This window comes from Dermacentor silvarum, chromosome 2 (genome assembly GCF_013339745.2).
Source record: "Dermacentor silvarum isolate Dsil-2018 chromosome 2, BIME_Dsil_1.4, whole genome shotgun sequence".
NCBI classification, from domain to species: domain Eukaryota; kingdom Metazoa; phylum Arthropoda; class Arachnida; order Ixodida; family Ixodidae; genus Dermacentor; species Dermacentor silvarum.
In genome coordinates, this window is record NC_051155.1 from 97,736,961 (window position 1) to 97,760,747 (window position 23,787).

Below are 23,787 nucleotides of genomic sequence, written 5' to 3' on the forward strand. Positions count from 1 at the left end.
AACTAAACGAGCCACCTTTTTTCTTAACTTTACTGCGGGAGACGACTAAGGAACACAGGATGGTCGGATAACACCACGCTGAAGCATGGCGCTTGCAATCCCTTGGACGAACTTTAATCACTCCGCCTTTCATTTGGCGGTAGTGCTCAGTAAACTCCGAGTCTGGACGCTGCCTACTGCTACGACCATGCCTGGTGAAACCAGTCAGGAAGATATACCACAGCCTCCATCAGTCATCGTTTCAAGCGTGTTGCGCCAGCGTGATCCTGCCATCGTTAGCAGCACCGAGGATCATGACGTGAAGTATTGGTTCGGATCGTACGCACGGGTGAGCCAACGCAACAAGTGGGACGACGTCACCAAGTTGCACAACGTGCATTTTTACTTAACTGGCGTCGCGAAGTTCTGGTTCTGAAACCACGAACACGATTTCACCACATGGAGTGCATACCTGACAAGTTTTGCAGAAGTGTTCGGGTGCCCCGCTGTACGCAAGCTTCGCGCTGAACAACGCTTACGTGGGCAGGCGCAACATCACGGTGAAACTTGCACAAGTTACAGCGAAGATGTCAATGAAAGCGCGTGAATCCGTCAATGGCAGAACAGGACAAGAAAAAACACATTATGAAAGGCATTGATGAGGATGCCTTTCAAATGTTGTTAGCGAAGGATCCGCGTACGTTTGCCGAAGCGATGGCGGTGCCTACATCACTGCATGCATATTCTCCACTACAGTAAGAGCAAATTTCAATGAATTCTGATGCTGGGCATATCATTAGCTAAGACGTCCAGCTCATGACAGAGATGACTTACGAACGAGAAGCTTCGTGAATTCGACCCTTGTACCTTCGTTGCAGACCTTTCTTCAGCTGTCCGTTTTCGTGCTGTACCAAAGATCGTTTGAACGTGACCTCCTTGTCGGAGGGGACGGCCAGTGCTTCCATGGGAGGAACTACGAGGTGAATCACAAAGAAAAGTACGCCCTTGCCGAGACATATTACTGGGACAACGCGACAGCGAAAGTGTAAGTTTTGTGCTATGATCCTAGTTTGTCATGTTTGTTACTTCACGGAGCCGTGCAACACTCTACCATAGTTTGGAAATGTGTTCTAGATTAAATGCCTAGCTTTATAAATGTTTTTCAGCGAGTAGTCTTTGAATGCGCTGCGTCCGAGCAGAGTTATTGCTAATCAAAGATTTCGCCTCGCTTCCTACGTGGTACTCACGCTGTTCCTTCCGAGCCGGGCGCGCTAAATATTATGGAGGAGCTGGACTCTTAAGGGCGACACGCTCTTGCCGTCGCACGAGCAGCGAAATGCACGCTACACAGGGTGAAGTCAGTTGATCTCACTGTCTTGTTGATCTCAGTTGATCTCACTGTCTGTCTGTCTGTCTGTCAGACAGACAGACAGTGAGACAGACAGTGAGAATAATGACGCTTGCAAACAATTCACAGACCAAAATGCGCACGATAGCGTATTGCCGCTACTTCAAGGGCCAAGCTGTAAAACACCACAGGGAGCTTTTTACCGCAGGAATGTTTCAAATGTGTTCATTATCAGAAGACTAGAAGGAATAGAATTGTCGTGTCAACATGCTACCAGGTGGTAAGCTTCTCTGCCAATATAATTAGTCTCACCCGTTCCCTTGACTATCGTTTGCAAGCGACATTCCCACCATGTTTTCTCCCATACCGGAGCGGAGAGAACGTGCCACGTTTATTTCAGTTTCAGTTTCAGTTTATTCAGACATACATTGCCTGGGTTGAAAGGGCTAAATGCAGATGAACTCTGCCTGACTAAGGTCCCTCTACCATACATTTGCGCAGAAGCAGTGAGAATTTAAAAAAATGTCACAGTTTCGCCCTAAGGGCGAAGCAATGAATGCGATAGCAACACAGCAATGCCATACGAAGTAAGGTGAGCGGCTTTGGTAGCAATATGAATTGTAGTAAACATGAGCTGATTAAGTAAGCAGATGTGCTGCGCCGTAAATAGACCGACATGAAGCGAGACACGATGACCACGAGAAGGCGCCTGTGAAACGGTGGTGTTGATGAGAAGCGCTTCCCGTGGGCAGCGCGTGCGAAGGGACACACCTGTAGCGCTGCACTGCCGATCCGGGTAGCATTGCATGTGTAGCGTGCGTTGGAAAATGTGGCCCGACTATTACTACCTGAATGAACAAGCGTGGTGTGAGCGCGCACAAACAAATATGAATAGATCACACTGAATGACTGCAGACAACGACTGTCAAAACGCTGGTAGCAAGCAGCGGGCGAAGGTACGTGCGGTCTATCGCTTCAGCGGAAACTGAGCGGCGCATGCACGGCGCATAAAGGTCAGAGCCGTGTGGAGATAAGCGACGGTGCGAGCGAGCGACGAGCGCGGTTGCTAGCAGAGTATAAGTGCCCCCCCCCCCCCCCAGCTCCCTCCGGCGCTGGCTTCCCGCTTCCTTGCTTGCGCGTGGGAGATTGAGTGCGTTCGCTCTCCGTGATAGCGCGCGTCCCCGCACGCTTCCGCTCGGGCATACGGCGCGCGGCGAAGATTTTATCAATAGGGAACCTGACGGCGACGGCGACGGCGACGACGACGCCGACGGCAGAAATTCAGTTGAAGTGTCCATATAATTGCTATCGCAATAAAAATAGAAAAACAATGTCTTTGTACATTAGAACCTGACAAAAATATTGTTCAGAAGCAGAAGTAACATCGCGAACCGGCATCTTAAACTGTGTAGCAGAATAACAGAATAATGGAACAGGAATAACCCAAAACAAGAACAAACATGTACACAACTGGCAACATATTAAAAAGAACAAGAATAATCAAGCGTTATACAAAACGTAACATAACCATTCCTAGAAATGTATAACTTTTAGAGAATGTAGCAGAGTACAAAGGTTGTAGAAACAATAAAAAAGTTTTTTATACGTCAAGAACTTATTTAGGAGGGAGTAACAGATAGTAAGTAAATTGTAACATTTTTCTACAAACTGTGTAAAGAACTACATTTTTCAATAGGTTCCTGGATATGACTATTGTTGCGGAGAAGGTTAGGTATTAGATAGAGCACTGTTTCATTTCCGTAAATGCTTCTGAATAACGGTATTCTAAGTCGCTCGTGTCGGAGATCGTGAGTGACTTTTCTTTCGCAAGCATGGCCTCCTTTTGAGCTTTTAACTTCTTTTACAGCCAAGCTGTTATGCACTAGTTTCGAGTGGAGTGCTGCGTGCGTAGACCGATCCGTAGACCATGCAGAAAATATGGAATAAATTTAGAACTTATCTATAAAAGTTAATACGCCGTAGCCTCGATACAAAGAAAATTCGTATCGTCGGTGTACCCCAGCTGCGTTTATAGCCAATGGATTTGTCTCTTTGGCTGGTGACGTCACGCACAGGGATGTTCTCTAGTTTCGTTTCGGAGGTGTGATGGGTGGGCCGCGTATTGTACGGACCGAGGAAGAACAGCATGCCTACGAAGAACGACACCGTGAGCAGAAGCGGAAATGCGCGAAGGAGGCGAGAGGCTGCTAAAGTCTCCCCCCGACTTCGCGCCCATTCCCGCTAAAGCATCGTTACAGAACCATTGGCCGTCTACCATAGGGACCACAAAGCTATAGTCATGCCTTAGTGACAAAATAATAAAGACGGTAGAAAATGACTATTCATGTGGTATGTGTGTTTATTTAAATCAACGTAGTTTTTCACGATATATACAGCTCCGCTGGTCATCCACCTTGACACAGTGGAATGGCACTGATCCTTTTTTTTTCTCTGTTGTGACGATAGCAATTATATTGACACTCCACGCGCATTGCTGCCATTGCTGTCACCGTGAGGTTCCGCATAAAGTCCAACGGCACTAATATCGTTGACGCGCGCCGTATGTTGTCTCTGCAAGTAAAAGCGTGCGAGGGTGAGTCGGCGATCGCGACCCTATCTCTCGAGGAAAGGGAGGAAATCGGGGAGGAAGCGCGCAGTTTCCGTCGCGCGCAACGCTCCGGGTGGAGGACGCGTTGTACTCCGGGTGGCCTAGGCAACCCCCCCCCCCCCTGGTCACTGTATCTTCCAAGCCATCTGCGACGTGGACAAAGTCCAACACGCGCTGTGTTTTCGTGGCTTAGTTCGCGTTTATGCGAGTGACAGGCACCAAGGTCAATTCGCTTGCTGCTGCTGCCAAGCTTACTCACTCGAGCATTCTTACAGCGTCTTTCCGCGGTCAACGAGATGCGTTCATCTTTGCTTGTGCGCGTTACGCCATGCTTGTTAATTTAGTCAGTATGCCTATGTTTACAGGTTTATACGGGCGATACAACTACTATCCTTACCTCATATAGCTGTACACCGTTTTTCTCTCGCAATTGTTTCGCCTTTCGGGTGAAACTGCGAGTTTTTTGTTTTTTTTTCTTTGCTCTGCATTTCCAGTGGCATTTTCGCCCCTTCTGCACTTCAATATTTATCGATGTCACGGCGCCATAATCCGTGACGTAGAGGCGAAGAAGCTATATGCGGATATTTCTGTAAGAGGCATTTGTCCCACGCACTTGGAATGATTTGAAATGTGCCTCTCTTGCTAACTGCGTATACAAGATGTCGTTAGTAGCAGGAATATCAACTCCTGTGATATTGCAGGCAGACGGCCCTGAAAGTGTGCACGCCTTCAGACCTATAGTGCGAGAAAGCAGTGCGTCTGCGTCGACTTTTACAGCGATGCTGTATATGGCTAGGATCCCGGGATGTTTCTCGCGCCCTTCGACAGGAAACTGTCATCATCAATGACTTATACCCCCGTAAGCAAGCAAAAAATGCAATGGCGCATAGCCCCGTAACGCAGAGACTTGAAGCACCCAGCAAAGTGAAGCGAACAGGTGCATACATTCTTTCGAATCATGCACACAGCATACATAAACGCATAAGTTTCAATAAAGAACAACGTGAAAACTATCAGCCGAACAATATAATTGATGATAAGGCGCTCGTAGTAGCAATGCGAAGCACGAAGTGCTCCCCGCATACGTTTCCCGGTAAAGATTACTGTTGTGCAAGCTGCCCTGGGGATGCTGGCCTTCGACGTGTAGTTTGAGGTCCCTAGCATTTCGTACATAAAATAACCAGCCTTGCAACTGATCTTAATGTTGTTGCAGCACCGACATCGGCGCCGGCGCGGTGTCAAAACTACCATTACTCCCTTTCCTACCATTACTCTGAAATAGCACTGCTATCATTACTCTAAAGCCATAAAGCATTGCATACCCCCCTCAGCAGTTGTAATGATGGCTTTCAACAGGTTCGCTGGACATTCACTTTTGTAGGGCCGGGATGGAGAGTGTTTTCTTTTTCAATAAAACACGTTGCAGGGCTAGTTGGTGCATGATTGTTTTACCAGGATTGTGGCGCAGCAAAAGACCAAGGACGAGGCGAGCAGAAGGATTGTTTTTATCCTTTCACTACGCCCATTCCAAGACAGTGAAACGAGCAATCGTATCTACGAGTTTGGAATCGGCCTTAAAAATATTGCGATCACCGGAAATAAATATTGCAAAACATTAATCATTAGGGCGCGTTTGATAGTACCAGTAGGAATTGTTTGCTAACCGCTGTATCTTGCGTGACTCTTGCTTGACACTTTAAAAAAAGCCACTGAAATTTCAAAAGTTGCCATCACTGGCTTCCGCTTGCGCACCACGTCTGTCCTGCTCTCAAGCAAGCTGCGAACAAACTTATTGTGCGCTTACACTGCAAATTAATGGCCGCCTTGCGGATAAACATAAAATGTGTTTTCTGAACTCCCCCGTTAACTGCTGCTGTTAAAGCCACGAGTAAATGCTTACACGTACTATCACGATGGAAAGAAACGCGAACAGCGGAGCGCGTGGCCTAAGCATAACTGAAGGTATAGTGCTCGCAGTCCAGTCATCAACATTCACAGGCGGGCACATCCGGTTTGATCGCGCTGTGCGATGGTGCGCCCCCTATCCTGCGATATTTTGGTTTCTGTTCTGCTTCTCTTTTATTTGAAAACGAGGAAAGGTGACGGTACAATAATGATGACAGCGCAAACTGTACTATCGCGATGAAAAGAAACGCGAACTGCAGAAAGCGTGGCTTTTGGCACAGCCAGCGCTAGTGCGAGGATACGTGTCCAACTGCCATAAGCATTGGCTGTCGCTAGGCGAATCGCTGCTTTCAGCCGGCGCCCCCGTAGCGCTAGAATCTTGTTCAGGCTGGCGCTATCGCACCGCGTGTGCGTTCCGAGTGTCATACATGACTGGCAGATGATAAGCTTTCCTTGCCAAAAGGCACTCTTTCATGCTGTCGCGATGCTTGTGTGCTTAACAGAACTGAAGCGTTAAGCGAGCTTGATCGTCGCTGCCTCACGGCAGCGGTGATCATGAAAATAAAAAAGAACAAGCTTCAAGAATAAGAACTATGATTGGAAGTGGAGCTGCACATGCGCGATGTCTTCTCCTACGGCGCAGGAGCAAAGATATCGGCTTGAGTCGCTTGAGTCCCTTCAGTTTGAAGAGAAAAAGATGCCGCGAGCGTCGGACGCCAACAGGATCGGAATGATCGCTTTGTACCGCCAAGGAATTTCCCAGAGAAAAATTGCGAAGGTTACCGGAAGAGCGCTTTCGACAGTCAACAGAGTTTTGAAAGCTTACAAAACTGAAGGTAGACTCTCGTATCTTCCTCACGGTTCGCGGCCACGTTCCACGACCGCGGAACAAGACCTACTAATTATTGCAGCCGCCGTAGACCATCCTCCTTTAACAGCCCAGCAGATCAAAACGGAGCTCGGGCTAAACATTGACGTTCAAGCGGTTCGACAGCGCCTCCACGAAGCGGGCCTTCACAGCAGGACAGCCGCAAGAAAGCCTTTGCTTTCGTATCGCCACAAAGCCACCCGTCTACAATTCGCACAATCGCACAAATACTGGTCTGTGGAAGATTGGGGCCAGGTGACGTTCACAGATGAGAGCACATTTACTACAAAGGGTCACGAGAGACAAAGTGTGGCGTCAAAAAAATCATCGGTAAGCCTTTGCACCCTAGTGTTCTTGAATTGCGGCGCTCTTTGTAAATATGTGGTCCTGAATTCGTTCACTTAGTGCTAGTGTGGTCAGAGTAGCATCAAAATTTAACGAAGATAGCTCTACGACGAATGTTGCATGTGGGTGCGACTACCGATCGTTTAAAGGACATAATATATATTTCAGTGTTTTAAAGTCTAACACGTGTTCTGCAATTAAATTATAATTTAATTGCTAATTATAATTTAATTGCTATTTTATATTTCAATTGAATTGCTGCTTACATGCAGCAGCCAAAAAATAGCTATAGCTACTTTTTGGTTGCTGCATGTCAGGAATTAACGGCTTGAGGTGCATTCTGAGCCAATGAATAAAAGCTACGCTACCGTCACAGCGCAGTCCCTGTTCTAATGCCAGGTGCCTACTTCGCTATAATGTACAAGAACAATGTTTGGATACAGCAGCGATTGGGCTGAACGTATTATAACATTTTGACGCGCGTAAAGACAAACTTAACTTTCTCTTTTTTTTACTTTATGCAGCTTTCATCCCACCTGCTTCAAGCGAACAAACCTGAGCGGGCGCTGCTCCGTGAATGTGCGGGGTGCCATCACAGCCGAAGGCTTGCGTCCCCTTCTACGGCTAGATGAACGCTTCACTGCAGCAGAATATTGTAATGTAATAGAGCAGGTTGTCCTGCCCTTTGCTTTGGATGGGCCATTCAAGGATGGGCTGTTTTATTATCAGCATGACCTTTCTCCAATCCATACTTCACGTTCCGTGGAGGCTATGCTAGAGAACCTTGCCATCCGTAAACTTTCGTGGCCAGCAAAAGGAGCGGACATAAATCCAATTGAGAATGTCTAGGGAATTATGAAATCACGCTTGTCACGTCTGCAGCTCCATAAAATGGACAAGGACTCTCTTTGGGCTGCTGTTCACGCCAAGCGAGAAAGGCTTCGCGGCATTGAGCTAGCTACAGACCTGTTTGCCTCTATGCCAAGGCGCATGGAATCCGTCATCCTGGCCGAAGGAGACTTCACCAAATATTAATTAATGCAAAGTATGTTTTTGTCGAGCAGTTCTGCTTCGTTATTTCCTCAAACTTTGTGCCAGCTTGAGCCTTTGTTTCAGTTCTCTATCCCCCGTATTCAGAAATGCAACTTCGCTTCAAGTCCATGCTTGACTTAAGTGACCCCTATTGTGAACGTGCCGAAGCAAACGCAGTGAGTGTCCATGGCATTTTCACGCCAGGCGTCCTTTAAATCAAGTCAAGCATGGGCTTCAAGCTAAGTTGCATTTCTGAATACGGCGGTATATCTTTCTTAGACCAATAAATTTGCTATGGTCTGGAATTCACGCTTCAGTTCTGTTAAGCACACAAGCATCGCGACAGCATGAAAGAGTGCCTTTTGGCAAGGAAAGCTTATCATCTGCCAGTCATGTATGACACTCGGAACGCACACGCGGTGCGATAGCGCCAGCCTGAACAAGATTCTAGCGCTACGGGGGCGCCGGCTGAAAGCAGCGATTCGCCTAGCGACAGCCAATGCTTATGGCAGTTGGACACGTATCCTCGCACTAGCGCTGACTGAGCCAAAAGCCACGCTTTCTGCAGTTCGCGTTTCTTTTCATCGCGATAGTACAGTTTGCGCTGTCATCATTACTGTACCGTCACCTTTCCTCGTTTTCAAATAAAAGAGAAGCACGACAGAAACCAAAATATCGCAGGATAGGGGGCGCACCATCGCACAGCGCGATCAAACCGGATGTGCCCGCCTGTGAATGGTGATGACTGGACGGCGCGCACTATACCATAGAGAAAGAAATTCAACAAGAGGGGACACTCGGCAAAAACTGGCAACAGGAAACACGTCACCATACGTCACGCTATACTTTTGGCACCGAACGTTAGCTGCCGCGAGCATCAAAAAAAAAAAAAAAAAAAAGAACGTGAACTTAAGTTAACAGGCATTGGTTTATTTTTTAAATTCTTTGCTGCGAGAACTAAAACGTTTTGCGTATAAATGAACTTAGGCTTTGCGACTTATTTTCCTTGCCTTACCTAGCCACAGGTCATGACGCGCCAGATGCATGCGTCATCCGCCAGACACTCCCCCGAAGTCAGCGAGTGCGGCCGCGCGCGCGCTTGAGCGCTCGCCTGCGGCGACCCGTCTGTCCCCCCCCCCCCCCTTTTTTTTTTAACACGAAAGTGTTTTATGCCGGGGTCCACCAAGACTTCACTGACGTATTTCCGTCACGGAAATACGTCACACGAACATACACGAACATAATACAAAGAAAGAAACCAGAAGAAAAAGTTCCACAAACATGCAAAATTTGGGAATCGAACCCACGACCTCTCGGTCCGCGACGACAGATCGCCGAGCGTTTAACCCATTGCGCCACAAACGCATTTGCAGAGAGCTACACAGACGCGCCTTATATATCTAACACTCCTCCGTGTACCCGCGCTCTTGCTCGGGGCGGTGCCGCCGCCTACGAGCAGAAAAGAGAAGTACTGCATTATGACACTAACGCGCACCGACAGTGAACGCTTCGGTGGTCTCAGCACTACGACGCCTCGATGCCAGCATTCGAAGGGACGCTGGCATCAAGAAGCACTACCAACGCCACCTAGGTGGCGTTCACCGTACTCAGCACAGCGGAGCGTGGCCTCCGCAATTAGCTCTGAAAATGTTTCTGAAGTTGATCGCGGAGGCTGCAATTACGACGCGCTGTACGCGCTGATTTGACTCGGTGACGATTCAGTTACGTGCTTTGTCTTGCGCGTTGTATTAGTGTGTCAGTTACGTGCTTCGTCTTTCGCGTTGTGCTAGCGTGTGCAGCGTAGTGCAGCTTCCATATGCACGACGGTTGCTCATGGTCATCGACGTTGGTAGTCGTGATGGAGGAGACGTGCCACCAGGCGTCAGCGTGGGTGCATCAACGCCTAAGGGCGCTTTAGCCACAAAACACCAATAGACATTATATATCAATGTGCAATAAACATTACACTACTTCTGTGAAGACACGTTTCACTTTCGTGTTCTATACCGATTCCTATATAAGAGGGATCAACCACATTTTTTAATGTATAGCCTGGTTTCGTGGGCTCCCGGCGTATCCTTGCGTTCCTTCTGCACTGGGACAAGACACCACTGCACTATTGGACTACGGCAAGGTGAGAAATCTTGTTTCACAGTCTACGACGCAATTAGGCTTACGGCACGGGACCGAGACTTAAGACGCAGTTAGCGAAAAACAGCTCGGCCGTCCTGGCGCAGTTAATTTGAGTAAATGAATCGTGCTGATACATGTTTCCGACGCTTCCTGGGGGATTATGGTAACTTATTTCGGTTTTAACACGAAAGTGTTTTATGCCGGGGTCCACCAAGACTTCACTGACGTATTTCCGTCACGGAAATACATCATAGAACATAATACAAAGAAAGAAACCAGAAGAAAAAGTTCCACAAACATGCAAAATTTGGAAATCGAACCCACGACCTCTCGGTCCGCGACGATAGATCGCCGAGCGTTTAACCCATTGCGCCACAAACGCATTTGCAGAGAGCAACACAGACGCGCCTTATATATCTAACACTCCTCCGTGTACCCGCGCTCTTGCTCGGGGCGGTGCCGCCGCCTACGAGCAGAAAAGAGAAGTACTGCATTATGACACTAACGCGCACCGACAGTGAACGCTTCGGTGGTCTCAGCACTACGACGCCTCGATGCCAGCATTCGAAGGGACGCTGGCATCAAGAAGCACTACCAACGCCACCTAGGTGGCGTTCACCGTACTCAGCACAGCGGAGCGTGGCCTCCGCAATTAGCTCTGAAAATGTTTCTGAAGTTGATCGCGGAGGCTGCAATTACGACGCGCTGTACGCGCTGATTTGACTCGGTGACGATTCAGTTACGTGCTTTGTCTTGCGCGTTGTATTAGTGTGTCAGTTACGTGCTTCGTCTTTCGCGTTGTGCTAGCGTGTGCAGCGTAGTGCAGCTTCCATATGCACGACGGTTGCTCATGGTCATCGACGTTGGTAGTCGTGATGGAGGAGACGTGCCACCAGGCGTCAGCGTGGGTGCATCAACGCCTAAGGGCTCTTTAGCCACAAAACACCAATAGACATTATATATCAATGTGCAATAAACATTACACTACTTCTGTGAAGACACGTTTCACTTTCGTGTTCTATACCGATTCCTATATAAGAGGGATCAACCACATTTTTTTGAGCCACACTGGCTGCACAGGGCGCAGTTAGCGAGAACTAACTCGACCGTGGTGCGTAGTCTAGTGCATCTTGCTAGGAGAAGTTTGTGTAGCTTTCTCTGACGCCAGACATTACTGAAAAGTAATTTTGTTGCTTTCTGGGGTACTTTTGAGGCACGCTGGCCGCACAGCGCGCTGTGACGCAGTTAGCGATAAGCAGCTCGGCCGTGTTGATAAAGTTAGTTTGGCGTGTAATGAATCTATAGAGGGACAAGTCTGTGACGTTTTTTCTGACTCCGCAACAACATATACCTTCTTTCGGTACTCACGCCTGTTGAAAACGCGATGGGCGATTGCCAAGAGTGATAACATGGGGTGTGCTGCTGGCGCCGGCAGAACGCGCGAAAGATAACGCCGACGAACATATCAGAAACTTGTAATCCGAAAATTCCGTCTTCTAAAGGACTGAAAAAAGGCATTGCACCCACGCATTTGTCTTGAGTGCCTGTTGCCTCCGTCTTTATGTATGTAGCGTACCGTCGCGTCGCCCGAGGCCAAGTTTTGGAAACACGAAGTCGCCCGTGTATTTGTGCTGCCAAAGTGCAGGAAATGCCCGGAAATGGGGGAATGCTTGGAAATCAGATGTTTTCATATTGTATGGTATTGTTTGGGATCAGTCGGGTATTTTCTACGCCATGTATGTAAAAGCGAATTGCTTTGTTTGTAACGCCGCCCATTCACCGCTTTCGCACGTTTCGCCTCTACACGCAGTATTGCTATGTCTAAATAGCAAAATGACACATGCTTGTAACATGCTGTTACGTGCTTCTAAATGTAACATGCTTGTAATTTACTTTTTTTCAGCTGGTGCCGTCCGGTGGAGCTTCATACAGGAACTACGGCCTTACCTGCTGGGGTCACAACGTTGGATGAACGCACAAAAAGCGCGGAACGAGCTTTTATATACAGCAAAATAAATATTTCCTCATTGCACAAAAGGTCTTGCGTCTACTTTGTGAAATTGCACGTGGCACAGATTCGATGGGACTTTACGAGATCGTTCGCAATCATTTTTATTAAATAATAAACCGATTCTGCATGAAGAGCAAAAAAAGGGGGGAAAAAAAAGGGGGGGGGGGGGGGTGCGCAGCCGGCGTGCTAGCTTGCGTTCAAAATACGCGCGCCCAAAACCGAAACCGGAAGTGATGCAAGTGATCGACACCGACCGCTTGGCACGCTGCAGTCAATTCGGCCGCTGGGCCCTATAGGACTGTCCCCTCTTGTTGAATTCCTTTCTCTATGACTATACCTTCAGTTATGCTTGGGCCACGCGCTCCACTGTTCACGTTTCTTTCCATCGTGATAGTACATGGTAACTTGCCACCGACACTCTCGCGTCTAGAATGGTCCTGAACATTGTAGCCGGAACTAAGCAAGGTAACATTTTCAGCAGATACAAGCAAACATTTATAGGACGCAAATCTCAACAACAACAATAGCTGAGAATAAGCTCCCTAACATTCGAACGGACTTCTGTACAATCCGTAGATGATCCTAGAGCCGGCACTGAAATCACTGAAATTTGTCTTTTAATGCAGCCAGTTATAAGCTTTAAAAAAATATCCTCGCTTGTTATTGTGACCTCGGCGTTCGCTAACAATGTTTATTTGAAATTTATAACCCATAAAGAGATTTTGGTTTCTGCCATATACTCTTTGGAGCTTTGAACAGTAACTTCAATGAGCCTACATGACTTTTTTGCCAACTTCCAACTCAATATGTTATATCGTGTGCCTTGCGCGAATGAGAGCGGGTACGCTTTTACTAGTTTACGCTGCCACGTGGCACGTGCAGCACCGGAACGTTACACTAGGCGGGGCTGGAAACGAGCGGGGGAAGCCGTACGTACACGAGCTCTCCGCAGCTGATGCAGTAAAACAAGGGTGAAGTGGCAACAACTTCTTTTGTATGCACGAACTTGACAAATACAGCTAGCGTCAAAAGTCGGCAACAGAAATACTGACCCTAGCGGGTATTTATGAACTCGTACCGTATCCCATTGATCGCCTGCTGGCTGCGAACAACCGTCGCATTGCGTCCATGTTTGTAAGTGAGCCGGGCTGAGGTAGCCTACCTCGTGTAGTCGGGCTGTTTCACCTTAACTCGGCACTGGCTAAGCACAATCGGCGAATGTTTACGTGAGTAGGCCAAGCTGTGTCATCCCGGCAAGCCGACTCGACAGCTTTTCTTGGGTTCGTGTAAGCGCCCTAAGCTTAGCATCTATTCCAATGGTTCCGTTCGATGAGTGCTTTAGCGAACTCCTTGGCTGCGATGTTTCCGCACGGGGACTGGTCCGCACACTTCTTTAGCTCCACCGTTTTTTGCATTGCGCGCTGCGCTTGCCGTCGGTCGATTCTCATGTTTGTACAGCAAATGCGGAAACATAAACCGTGCCAAAACCGAAGGGGAACTTAGTATAGAAGACCTGCTTACCGGGTGTGACTTATATGTCCTGTTGGTACGCCTGTAAACAACTTCATGCAATCAACTAAGTTTGCACGCTATGTAAGTTTGTAGTGCAATCGCTGAAGAAAGCTTCATGCTTCTACAGATTGCTTGGACGCCTCTTAGCACGCTCTAGGAGTTTCCAATTCTTGCTATGCCACTTGATTTCTCTCAATATTTTCTGGGCTAACGAGGAGTTCTTTTCGTGAGCCCGTGGGATTCTCTAGGAGTATGCAAGAGTCGGGTGCTCCTAAATTCTGTTCACACTCGATTAAGAAAATGAGTCCCTAAAGTCTTGCGAATTGCTTTCCTCCTCTCGCAATGACTCACGCAGAACGACCCAAGATAACCGTTATCGGTATGTGCAGTTTTCTAAAAATCCCTCAAATAAACATTCCATGCAACATACGATGGAAACCTTCTCCACAAGCTTCTGTTATGTATCAAACTGCATTTTCTACTGCGGAAAACTTGGCATCAAAGCTTCCTTATCTTAAGGAGAAGTGGTGCTCCCGTTTCTTAAAGCAGCGCACCTTGTTTCAAAGTGCACTGTGTCAGGACTGCCAGACCTCATAATCAATTACTGATTTAGATAATAGCATAAGGAACTGCTTTGCTGCCAAATACTTATTTCGTTTAAGAACATCGTAAAACGCACTTTTCTTTTCAGCATAAACCAGACTGTGTACACATTTCCCGAAACAACCGAAGGATCTGAGTTTCCCAATGCAATGGCTGTATCTCCCTACAAAGGTAAAGACATAGTGGCAAATTATGTTTCGTGATTTGCTGCAGGAAAACCAAAAAGATCTCTCCTAAAATAACATTTTTCTGGCCAGAAGCTGTTGTGGCCGTTTCAGTGACGACCGTCGCCAACTGTTCGGATCATGGGAATTCAAGGCAACACAATTACTGCTGGTGAAAATTGCTAGCAACAGTGGATGTCCCAATTTTTGCGGTTATCTCCAGGAAACTAAATTATTACAAACTTTTCGAAACATTATGTTTTGGTACATTCTTTAGGGTGCATACAGCCAATCTTAAAATTGAATACCGAATGTGGTCAAGCCATTCCCACAAGAAATAATCGTCAGACTAGTACCACTTTCTGTATCACCGTAACGAAACGTGATAAATGCACTGGTGTTTCGTACGGCATCCCCAATGAACTCAAATCCTTTAAATTTCCTCCAGCATTAGATTCGACGTAATTTTTTATATGCCTGGGATTTCTGAAATAACGAACTGTTGAATTGAAACGCGGTAATTTCGTGAGCCTAATTACTGCATGAACTCCGAACATAGCCCGTTCCTCTCCGTCATACTTAACGTACCCTCCAAATTACTTTCAGTAATTTATATTTCCCCTTAATCAAGTTTCGTGGGCATTTGAAAATTACATTCTGCACCTCATAAACTCGCATTACGCGTTTCACTGTCAGAAGAGTAAGAATGGGTACAGCAGTGCGTAAAGGATGCAGACATTTTCGTCTTATCCTAGAGTGAAGCTCCAAGTGGGCATTTTCCAACGCACCAAGCTGGAACGACCTTGCTGTAAAGATGTCGAACTCCTTACGTGAAGATTTAACGAATATGCAACGCCATTACATTGTGCTGTATCTCTGTTAGTTTTTGTTCGTGTGTATTTGTAGAAAGGTACTTTAGGTTAGAAAAAGTACATTCCATTTGTCCCGTCAAATTAATTGAATGAAACCAGCATAGCGAACTTGAAAAATTGCTTTTCGTTAACAGCACGCACACACAAACAAAGAAGCAGTAAGTTACCAGAAACCTCCCTTCAAACTGATATTTTGGCAGTGCTGCGTCCATGTCGTCTGTTTTCAATTCAATTCGCCTCAGGATAGCTTTATCGGCAACATACAGTAAAGCAAAAGTAACACAAAGATTATTGGACGAATAGCCTTGTTATCTAATGTCTGCTCCAGTACAGAATGCATGTTCGGTCATCCGTAGGGCTACAAGATAGCACTTGCACATTTCATAGAAGCTCACATCGCAGTAATCAAATTTTCTCATTGTGTAACACCAACTTTGCAGGTCTTCTACGGAGATTTTTTATTTTGAAATTGTAACCTTATAGCTCTGCGTTTGTCATGGTGCAGGTATATAATTTGTATTTGAGTACAGCTACTTATATGACAAATGCCAAGAAGGAATCAAGGAATTGAGAATATTCTTTGCGCACAGGAATGACGCTTAGAAGATGAACCCTCCTTCTTTCTCTTCTTTTCTCTTCACAGACAAGCTTGTATCCGTCTACTATCCATTCGTGGTCTCAGAATATGACAACTGTGACATACTCCGTTCTCCAAGGCATGACAATGGTGAGATACTTTGGCAGCTGGAGCTTGCTACGTCCATAGATAACATCAAGCCAACAGTGTGAAAATAGGCTTTTTATGTTTTAGTTGCGTTCATTTTCCTCCTCCTGCAAGTCGTATGCCACATATTTAAATGCACAAAGTCTGCGCTATAGTAGGTGACACCTACAAATTACAAACAATCTCTGGCCACAAGAATACTGTGTACCTGCCGTTCACCAGCTGTAATCCACTCACAGCCTAATGATCTTGCTCTGCTAATGGAAACAGACTCATTGGAAAATATAAGCTAGTTGTTTCTAGCCAAAATATTACTTTTGGCTGAGCAGCGCTACCCGAGTCGCTCACAAACTTTGGCTAGACGTTCAGGTTTCATCCTGAAACCAGTGACACGAAGATTTACGTGGAAGTTTACGTGGAAAACAGTTGTTTCAAATACACTTGCCCATTTGACGTCAGATAACTATGCGAACCTACTTCGCTGGCGCATCAACGCTAATTGTTTTTGAGTTCGACAGCGTACGTATAGCTTTTTAATTGTTAGATTGCCACCGACTGTAGTCGCAAGTAGAATACGCTGTTTCTGAGCAGGGCTTTACTCAAGACTTACCTTATTTCACTGAGACACAAATATCACACTATACCAAGACTGGTTTGTCCAGATCGGGTTTAACCTGTCGTGGCGTACTTACTCCAGTGCAATGAAGGAGCACGTGGAAAATAATGTTCGCGGCCAGATAAATGAATGAACTACTGCTTAGGTTTGCGCTTCCACTGGAAACTTAATATGGAAATTTAAGTCTACTCTAGTTAGTTCTTCCCTGAGGACAAGACACGATAGTTTCTTGAGGAGGATTGAAGATGTGTACTAGTCTTAAGAAGCCACTGTAAATTAGGTTTCACGGCTTTCACTTATCATTGCGATAGCAATCACATGCACACTCCAGGCGCATTACTTCCGTCGGCGTCGCCGTCAGGTTCCGTATAAAGCCCACGGGCGATAAAATCGTCGCCGCGCGCCGTGTGCTCGATATGCGAGGGTGAGCCGGTGATCACGGCTGAGTCTTTCGCACCCAAGCGAACGAAGCGGGAACGAAGCGCGCCGTCTTCCAGTCGCGTGCAACGCTCCGGAGGGAGAGCAGGGAAGGGGGGTGGATTTAAGCCCAAAGCGCTTGAGAGGGATTTTGCGCGCGACGGTGACGAGCGACGACTTCGAGCGACGAAACGAGCCGTCGCGCGAGCAGGTCGCTCGTTCTTGTCGCAAGATCGGCTTGGTTCTGAAAACCTAGAATTCGTCGCTCGTCACCTAGAAGTGCTATGAGCAACTATCCAAATAGCGCGAAGCCAGAATTGGATGAACTACCGATCCAGTACTACCGATTGTCGCACTGAACGAGCAAACGACTAAATTTTGATATGGGCAAGGGTAAGAACCTATGGTGCAAGACCTTTAGAAATATTTATGCTATTCATTACATTAAAACATATCAACCTAAATTAATAAAGAACGCGTCACGCCAGTTTCGGCGCGTACTTGCTCCCCTCATGCCGACAACACCGGGGAGACGTCGCTCATTGTCGTCGCTCGCGTGGGGTACGACTTGTAGGCTACGACCAAACGCGACAGCAATCTCCATCGAGTCGCTTGCCGCTGTCGCGCGCAAGATCGCTTGCATGGGCTTTATAGATTAGACCGCGCCACCCGGGCGACTGCGCGCGTCCGCCGCGCAGCAAGGCACACATTGCGCTGGCAAACTCGACTGCACGGAGCCTGTATCATCGTGTTAAACGTGCTCGCAGACCAGGAAATTGAAGTACCTTTTTCTCGTGCAGATAAATAGCAGGATGGTATAAATATAACTTAACTCCACTGTTTAGGATGGACAGCGTGATCGGCAAATTTCTATGAAAGAACTCTCTCAAATAAAGTGTGAACACCTCCCTTCAATACTAAGGCAGGTCTAAAACAACAATTTTATCACTCTGCTTCCGATTAGATGTGCGTTTGCTTCGGGACTGAGTCAAAGGACAGTGACTAGTTTTTCTTTGTATCTAACAAAGCGACGCCAGTAAATAAATTCTAATTGCGTAATATCGTTTAAACGCCCACCGGAATGACTTTTCACTTTCGCTAAATAAGTAATAAATGTGTAGACATAGCACTGAGGCAATCTTGGCAAAGATGCCGGGCTGGTAGTTATATAGCACATTTAGCAACAGTCTTTCAACAACACCTAAACAAACGATGCGTGCACCTCGTGGCAAGCGGATATGACGTAAGAACAGCACGTGGCCTCCGATGCTTTCCAGCGCGCCGCGTGTAGCCGTGGGCGGCGCCGAATCTCGGAGTTCTTGCCGAATCTCGAAAAACCATGCCTTCTGAGTAGTGCGTCACCCCAGACGAGCTGCAATGGCAACATTTTTGTTTTTTTTTCTTCAATGTCGCTATCAAGAACGTCTACATTTGCGATCATAACTTGATAGGTCCAATAATATTTAAAACATGACACAAGATTTAGCACGTAGGCTGCTCTAAGTGTACAATAGCTGGACTTAGGCTATTTAAGCGGTGCAAAATATTGGTGCAGTTGGCGTCGGCACTCAGAGGTTAAACTCATGTCGACGTAAAATTCGATAGCAATGCAGAATGAGTTATGGCACGCCAATAGAAGCTCCGCGCCTCGCGCTGTAACTTCTGGTGAAGAACACGAGTTTAGAGAATTTACAGCATTCCAGGAATATTATCCATCTGCACAGTAAAATTATTTACACCTTTGATGCTGGCAATTGCGAATCATAACACTCTTGAAGGGTGGTATGATTCAAGAAACATCCCATCATCATGTCGATTTTCGAAGAATAAGGTAGTTCTAGATATCACAGCATCCTGACACCCACAATCAGGGTGTACTGAGTAAGAAAAGCGGGCGAGGGTGTAAGGGTGTTTTAATTTACCTTTACTACATTCACAAACATATAGTTTTACGAAGAGCCCACAGAACTACAAACCAGTGGCGGAATTAGAAGGGGTCCACCCCCAACCCCACCCGTTCCCCCCGAGACATGTTGTGTCTTCAAAGCTGACAAAGACTTGTGCCGAGAGTCCCCCTCCGTTTCACTGTATGTTTTGACGAGCCCACCCCCCCCCCCCTCCCTCCGCTCATTTTAAGAATGTGTTGGTAAAAACCGGTTGCTTAAGCACTACTGTCTATTATGTCATTGTAAGCTAGTAAGCTAGGTTGCACACAGTTCTCAAATGCCGTCGTGCCCAATTGATGAAATTCCGCGGAATGCAAAATGCGTGTGCACATGTTTTTCTTGTATTTAATTCTTAAGCGAAAGAAAAGTCTTCAAAACGTTTTCAGCAAGCCACAACTGTTGTGCAGCTCTTGTTTTTAGGACGCCAGGAATCCAGCAAAGTGGCAGGTGACAGCATGCGGCTGGGCGCGCCGATTGCTCCAAAGCAATGCGGTCATCTAACTTTCTGTCAAAACACAACACAACAGGGAGAAAAGGGCGCGACGAACCATCCAACATATGCGCCAACGAGGACATAAGATACGCAGAGTCTGGATGACATGACCCCACCCGGCATTCTTTCATCGAGGCAATGACCCCCACCCTTTCTCCTTCTCTCCCATTTACAAACAAGGTAAATTCGCTGGCAAATTTGAGCTTTCTCACCGACCACAATTCTTTGCTCATACTGCATCTACAGAAGGCGCCGTGCAAAGCAATAATGGCTTCGCGTCCGTGTCAACTTACGAAGCTGGCTGTACACAAAGCAACTATTTGTGTTAGTAGTTGTAAGAAAGGAAAGTTCTGCTGGCTTACAGACACCTGAACATCGGCCAGTTAGGAGTGCACAAAAAGAAAGGGAGAAGAATGTGAGAAGGTATAGATAACCAGCGTAGAACAATATGAAATTCATACACTATTTACAATACTGACAAGTAGCGCAATCTACTCTAATATTTCCCCTCTCGCAAGTTGTAGACAATATGAATGCATGCATGGAGAGGACATTGAGCCAATTATTGTAGATAGAATGAGATTCCAGAAATGTGCGGCGACTCGCAGGCCTGATCTTTGCTCACTGGCCAGTGTCGAGTCATTGTTAGTTTGCAAGAAATTTCCCACCTGCCAACTACGTTTGCGATGTCGGGCATATATGCAGACCTGCGCGAGACTCGCGTGTATTTTCTGGCGACATGGGTATGACAGGCGCGCGTACAAGTACTGGAAATTATAACTATTATAACTTGCAGTTGGTCAAGGTATTTACTATTTTCGTGACTACACCACTTCAGAAACATGCGCATTGTGAACGTCTTTAAAATGCCTAAAAAGCTTAAAAGCTTTTTTTCTCGGTAGATAAAAGAAAACATACTCGTAAGCAGCTCAGCATCTTATAGAATCAGAAAGGGCACCTCGCCTTGCAGATAAACGTCCAAGCAAAAAATTTTAAAAACGCACTCACTTATCTGTTATATTTATTTACACGCAAATAATAGCCCCCGCCCACCCCCCTCTTTTGTCCTGCCATTTAATTTCATATCAGCTAATGCTTATGCAGCTTAAGTTCCAGTGAAACTGCCTATAAGCACAGAAAATAGCTTAAAAGTAGCCTATAATGAATAGCCTAGAAAGGAATATACACACGTAGTGTAAAAGAAGATTTGTTTTTATGCTTTCAAAGCGAAACCTAAATCGCAGTAACTATCACCGACAGGTGTCAGCGCTGTCGCTACTGAGCCTGGTAATGAACAAGATGCAATGAACATAGATGTAAGATAATTAACATAGATTAATATGGCTCCAGAAGTCTAGGTAGTGATCACAAACGTATTAAGGTGGTTTTGGAAGAGAAATGAAAGTAGGTAGGAGGCAAGATGAACAACCAGGTGGGATATTTTACTCGGAAAAGCAGCTCGAAATAGCTACCCAACAAATTGAGGAAGTAATTTCAGAGGATACTAAAACAGAATGGACATATGCAAATTTAACATGGCTATCTATGCTAGAGCTTGCTAAGGTACGAATCGCGCCCAAAGGGGACAGAAGACGTAAACCGAAGAGCTGGTGGGGTGAGTAGGTTAAGAAGGCCATAGGGAAACGTCAGGAAGCATCCAGGGAACACAGATATTCAAAGCAGAAGGGTGAACTAGAGGCTGATGGAGACAGAAAATGGGATAACTTCTTAAACTGTAGAAGGGAAGCATCCCATTTGATCAATGAGAAGATTAGAAGAAAGGGGACCCAATGGTTGTCAGAAGTAAACAAAAAGGATAGAAAAGCAGCGATGAAATTTTGGAAACATCCCAACTGCTTGAGACTAGCCTCGAGCAGAGGTTTATACTTACAGCTCAAGGTGTTCGGCTAGAAGGATATGAGGCAGTTCAACATATTGACATGTATACATGTTTATCTTTCACCGGTGGCCGCTTTCCACCGGATAACAAATGTTAAACGTTATCGCTTGGCGCAGGACGCGCCTGTATCGGAAGTTTCTATGTTAATCCCTGATGCCCGCGGGCCTTCCAGAAAGTTCTAGACAATTCGCGTCGGTCATACAATCAGATAACATAAGCGTCGGTGAAGACAGGAAACAGAAAGAAGCATCGATAACGTTCTAGAAACTTCCGATACAGGCGCGTCCTGCGCCGAGCGATAAAGTTTAACATTTGTTAGCCGGTGGAAAGCGGCCACCGGTGAAAGATAAACATGTATACGTGTCAATCGTAGTATAGTGACGGTGAAGCAAGCATTCGACATCAGCGTCGTTTACAAGTCCGGGCGAAAGCACTCTGACGCCGACGGCTTGTCTCGCGCCCCCGTCGAACCGCCGCCACAGGACGACCAGGATGACGACACTTTCTTGGGATCCATCAGTGCCGACGAATTCGCCGAACAACAGCTAGCCGACCCGGAACTAAGGAGCCTCGTAGACTACCTGGAAGGCAAGACCGTCACTCTGCCCAAGGTGTTCAGGCGAGGATTGGCGTCGTTTTTCTTGCAAAACGACATTCTTCTAAAGAAGAACTTCTCGCCTCTTCGAGCCAACTACCTCCTCGTGGTACCCTCAGCATTGCGTCCAGAGGTTCTGCAAGCTCTCCATGACGACCCAACGGCTGGACACCTCGGTTTTTCCCGCACGCTCGCGAGGATACAAGAAAAATACTACTTGCCTCGCCTCTCTGCCGACGTCGCCCATTGCGTAAGGACATGCCCAGCCGGACTTCTACAGCCGATCGAGCCACCTCGCCGACCGTTCCAGCAGATCGGGATGGACTTACTGGGGCCTTTTCTGACGTCGACGTCCGGGAATACATGGATCGTCGTAGCTACGGACTACCTCACCCGCTACGCCGAAACAAAAGCCTTGCCCAAAGGCAGTGCCGCCGAGGTATCCCGATTCTTCGTTGAGAACATCCTCCTGCGTCACGGTGCCCCAGAAGTCCTCATCACCGACAGAGGCACGGCCTTAACGGCAGAACTAACTGAAGCCATCCTGCGATACAGCCACACAAGTAATCGCCTTACCACCGCCTACCACCCGCAGACGAATGGCCTCACCGAGCGCCTAAATAAGACCATCGCCGACATGTTGGCAATGTATGCCGACGTCGAACACAAGACGTGGGATGCCATCCTTCCGTACGTGACCTTCGCATACAACACGGCCATGCAAGAAACGAAGGACATGGCGCCGTTCAACCTGGTCTACGGAAGGAAACCGGCAACGACGCTTGACGCCATGCTACCGGGTGTCTCCGACGAAGAAAATCTCGACGCTTGCCACCTATTTGCAGCGTGCCGAAGAAGGTCGACAGCTCACCCGCCTGCGCATCAAGAACCAGCAGACAACCGACAGCCGACACTACAATCTTCGACGACGCTACGTCGAGTACCAGCCCGGAGACCGTGTTTGGGTCTGGACTCCGATACGCCGACGAGGACTTAGCCGGAAACTCTTACGTCACTATTTAGGACCATATAAGATCATCCGACGTATTGGCGCACTGGACTATGAGGTCGTGCCAGACGGTATTTCGCAATCACAGCGGCGCCGCGCACGACCTGAAGTCATCCTCGTGGTGCGTCTTAAGCCTTTCTACGCCCGCTGACGAACTTAGGTCCTTTGTTGCTTTGTTATTTTTGTCCCTTTGTGTACGCCTGGTTTTGTTTTCGCTTTCGTGTTTGTAGCATGGGGACGATGCTTTTTAAGGGGAGAGTATTGACACGGATGCATGTTTATCTTTCACCGGTGGCCGCTTTCCACCTGTTAACAAATGTTAAACGTTATCGCTGTATCGGAAGTTTCTAGAACGTTATCGATGCTTCTTTCTGTTGCCTGTTTTCACCGACGCTTATGTTATCTGATTGTATGACCGACGCAAATTGTCTAGAACTTTCTGGAAGGCCCGCGGGCATCAGGGATTAATCTGGAACCTTCGATGACTCAGGTATAAAAGTCGACGCGTTTCCCCGCTGATCAGATTTCGACAACCGCCGACTGTGTTCGCCGCTTTCGTTGTGCTTCGAGTGTAGCTTGCTTTTGTGGGCACAGGTTCGCCCACAAGAGCAAGAACAATGCTGACAGAAACATTTTAAGAAAGAAACGTAGCCTGTGCTCAATCTGGTCAGGATAGACTGGTTAGTGCAGTGGCTTCCCTTGAACAA

The 23,787-nt window shown here is 47.0% G+C and overlaps 1 protein-coding gene across 4 annotated transcripts in view; it reads left to right on the top strand.

The window, feature by feature from the left end:
- LOC119441632 (uncharacterized) overlaps positions 1–23,787 on the top strand; it is an 82,980-nt gene that overhangs the window by 48,327 nt on the left and 10,866 nt on the right. The window contains exons 3-5 of one of the 4 annotated variants that reach the window (XM_049661469.1): positions 858–1,024; positions 14,433–14,515; positions 16,024–16,107. The exons of 1 other annotated variant lie outside the window; for it this stretch is intronic. In XM_049661469.1, the coding sequence (XP_049517426.1) occupies positions 858–1,024; positions 14,433–14,515; positions 16,024–16,107 (334 nt within the window). The remainder of the gene's footprint in view (positions 1–857; positions 1,025–14,432; positions 14,516–16,023; positions 16,108–23,787) is intronic. 2 more of the 4 variants (XR_007465555.1, XM_049661470.1) reach the window with 2 other exon arrangements.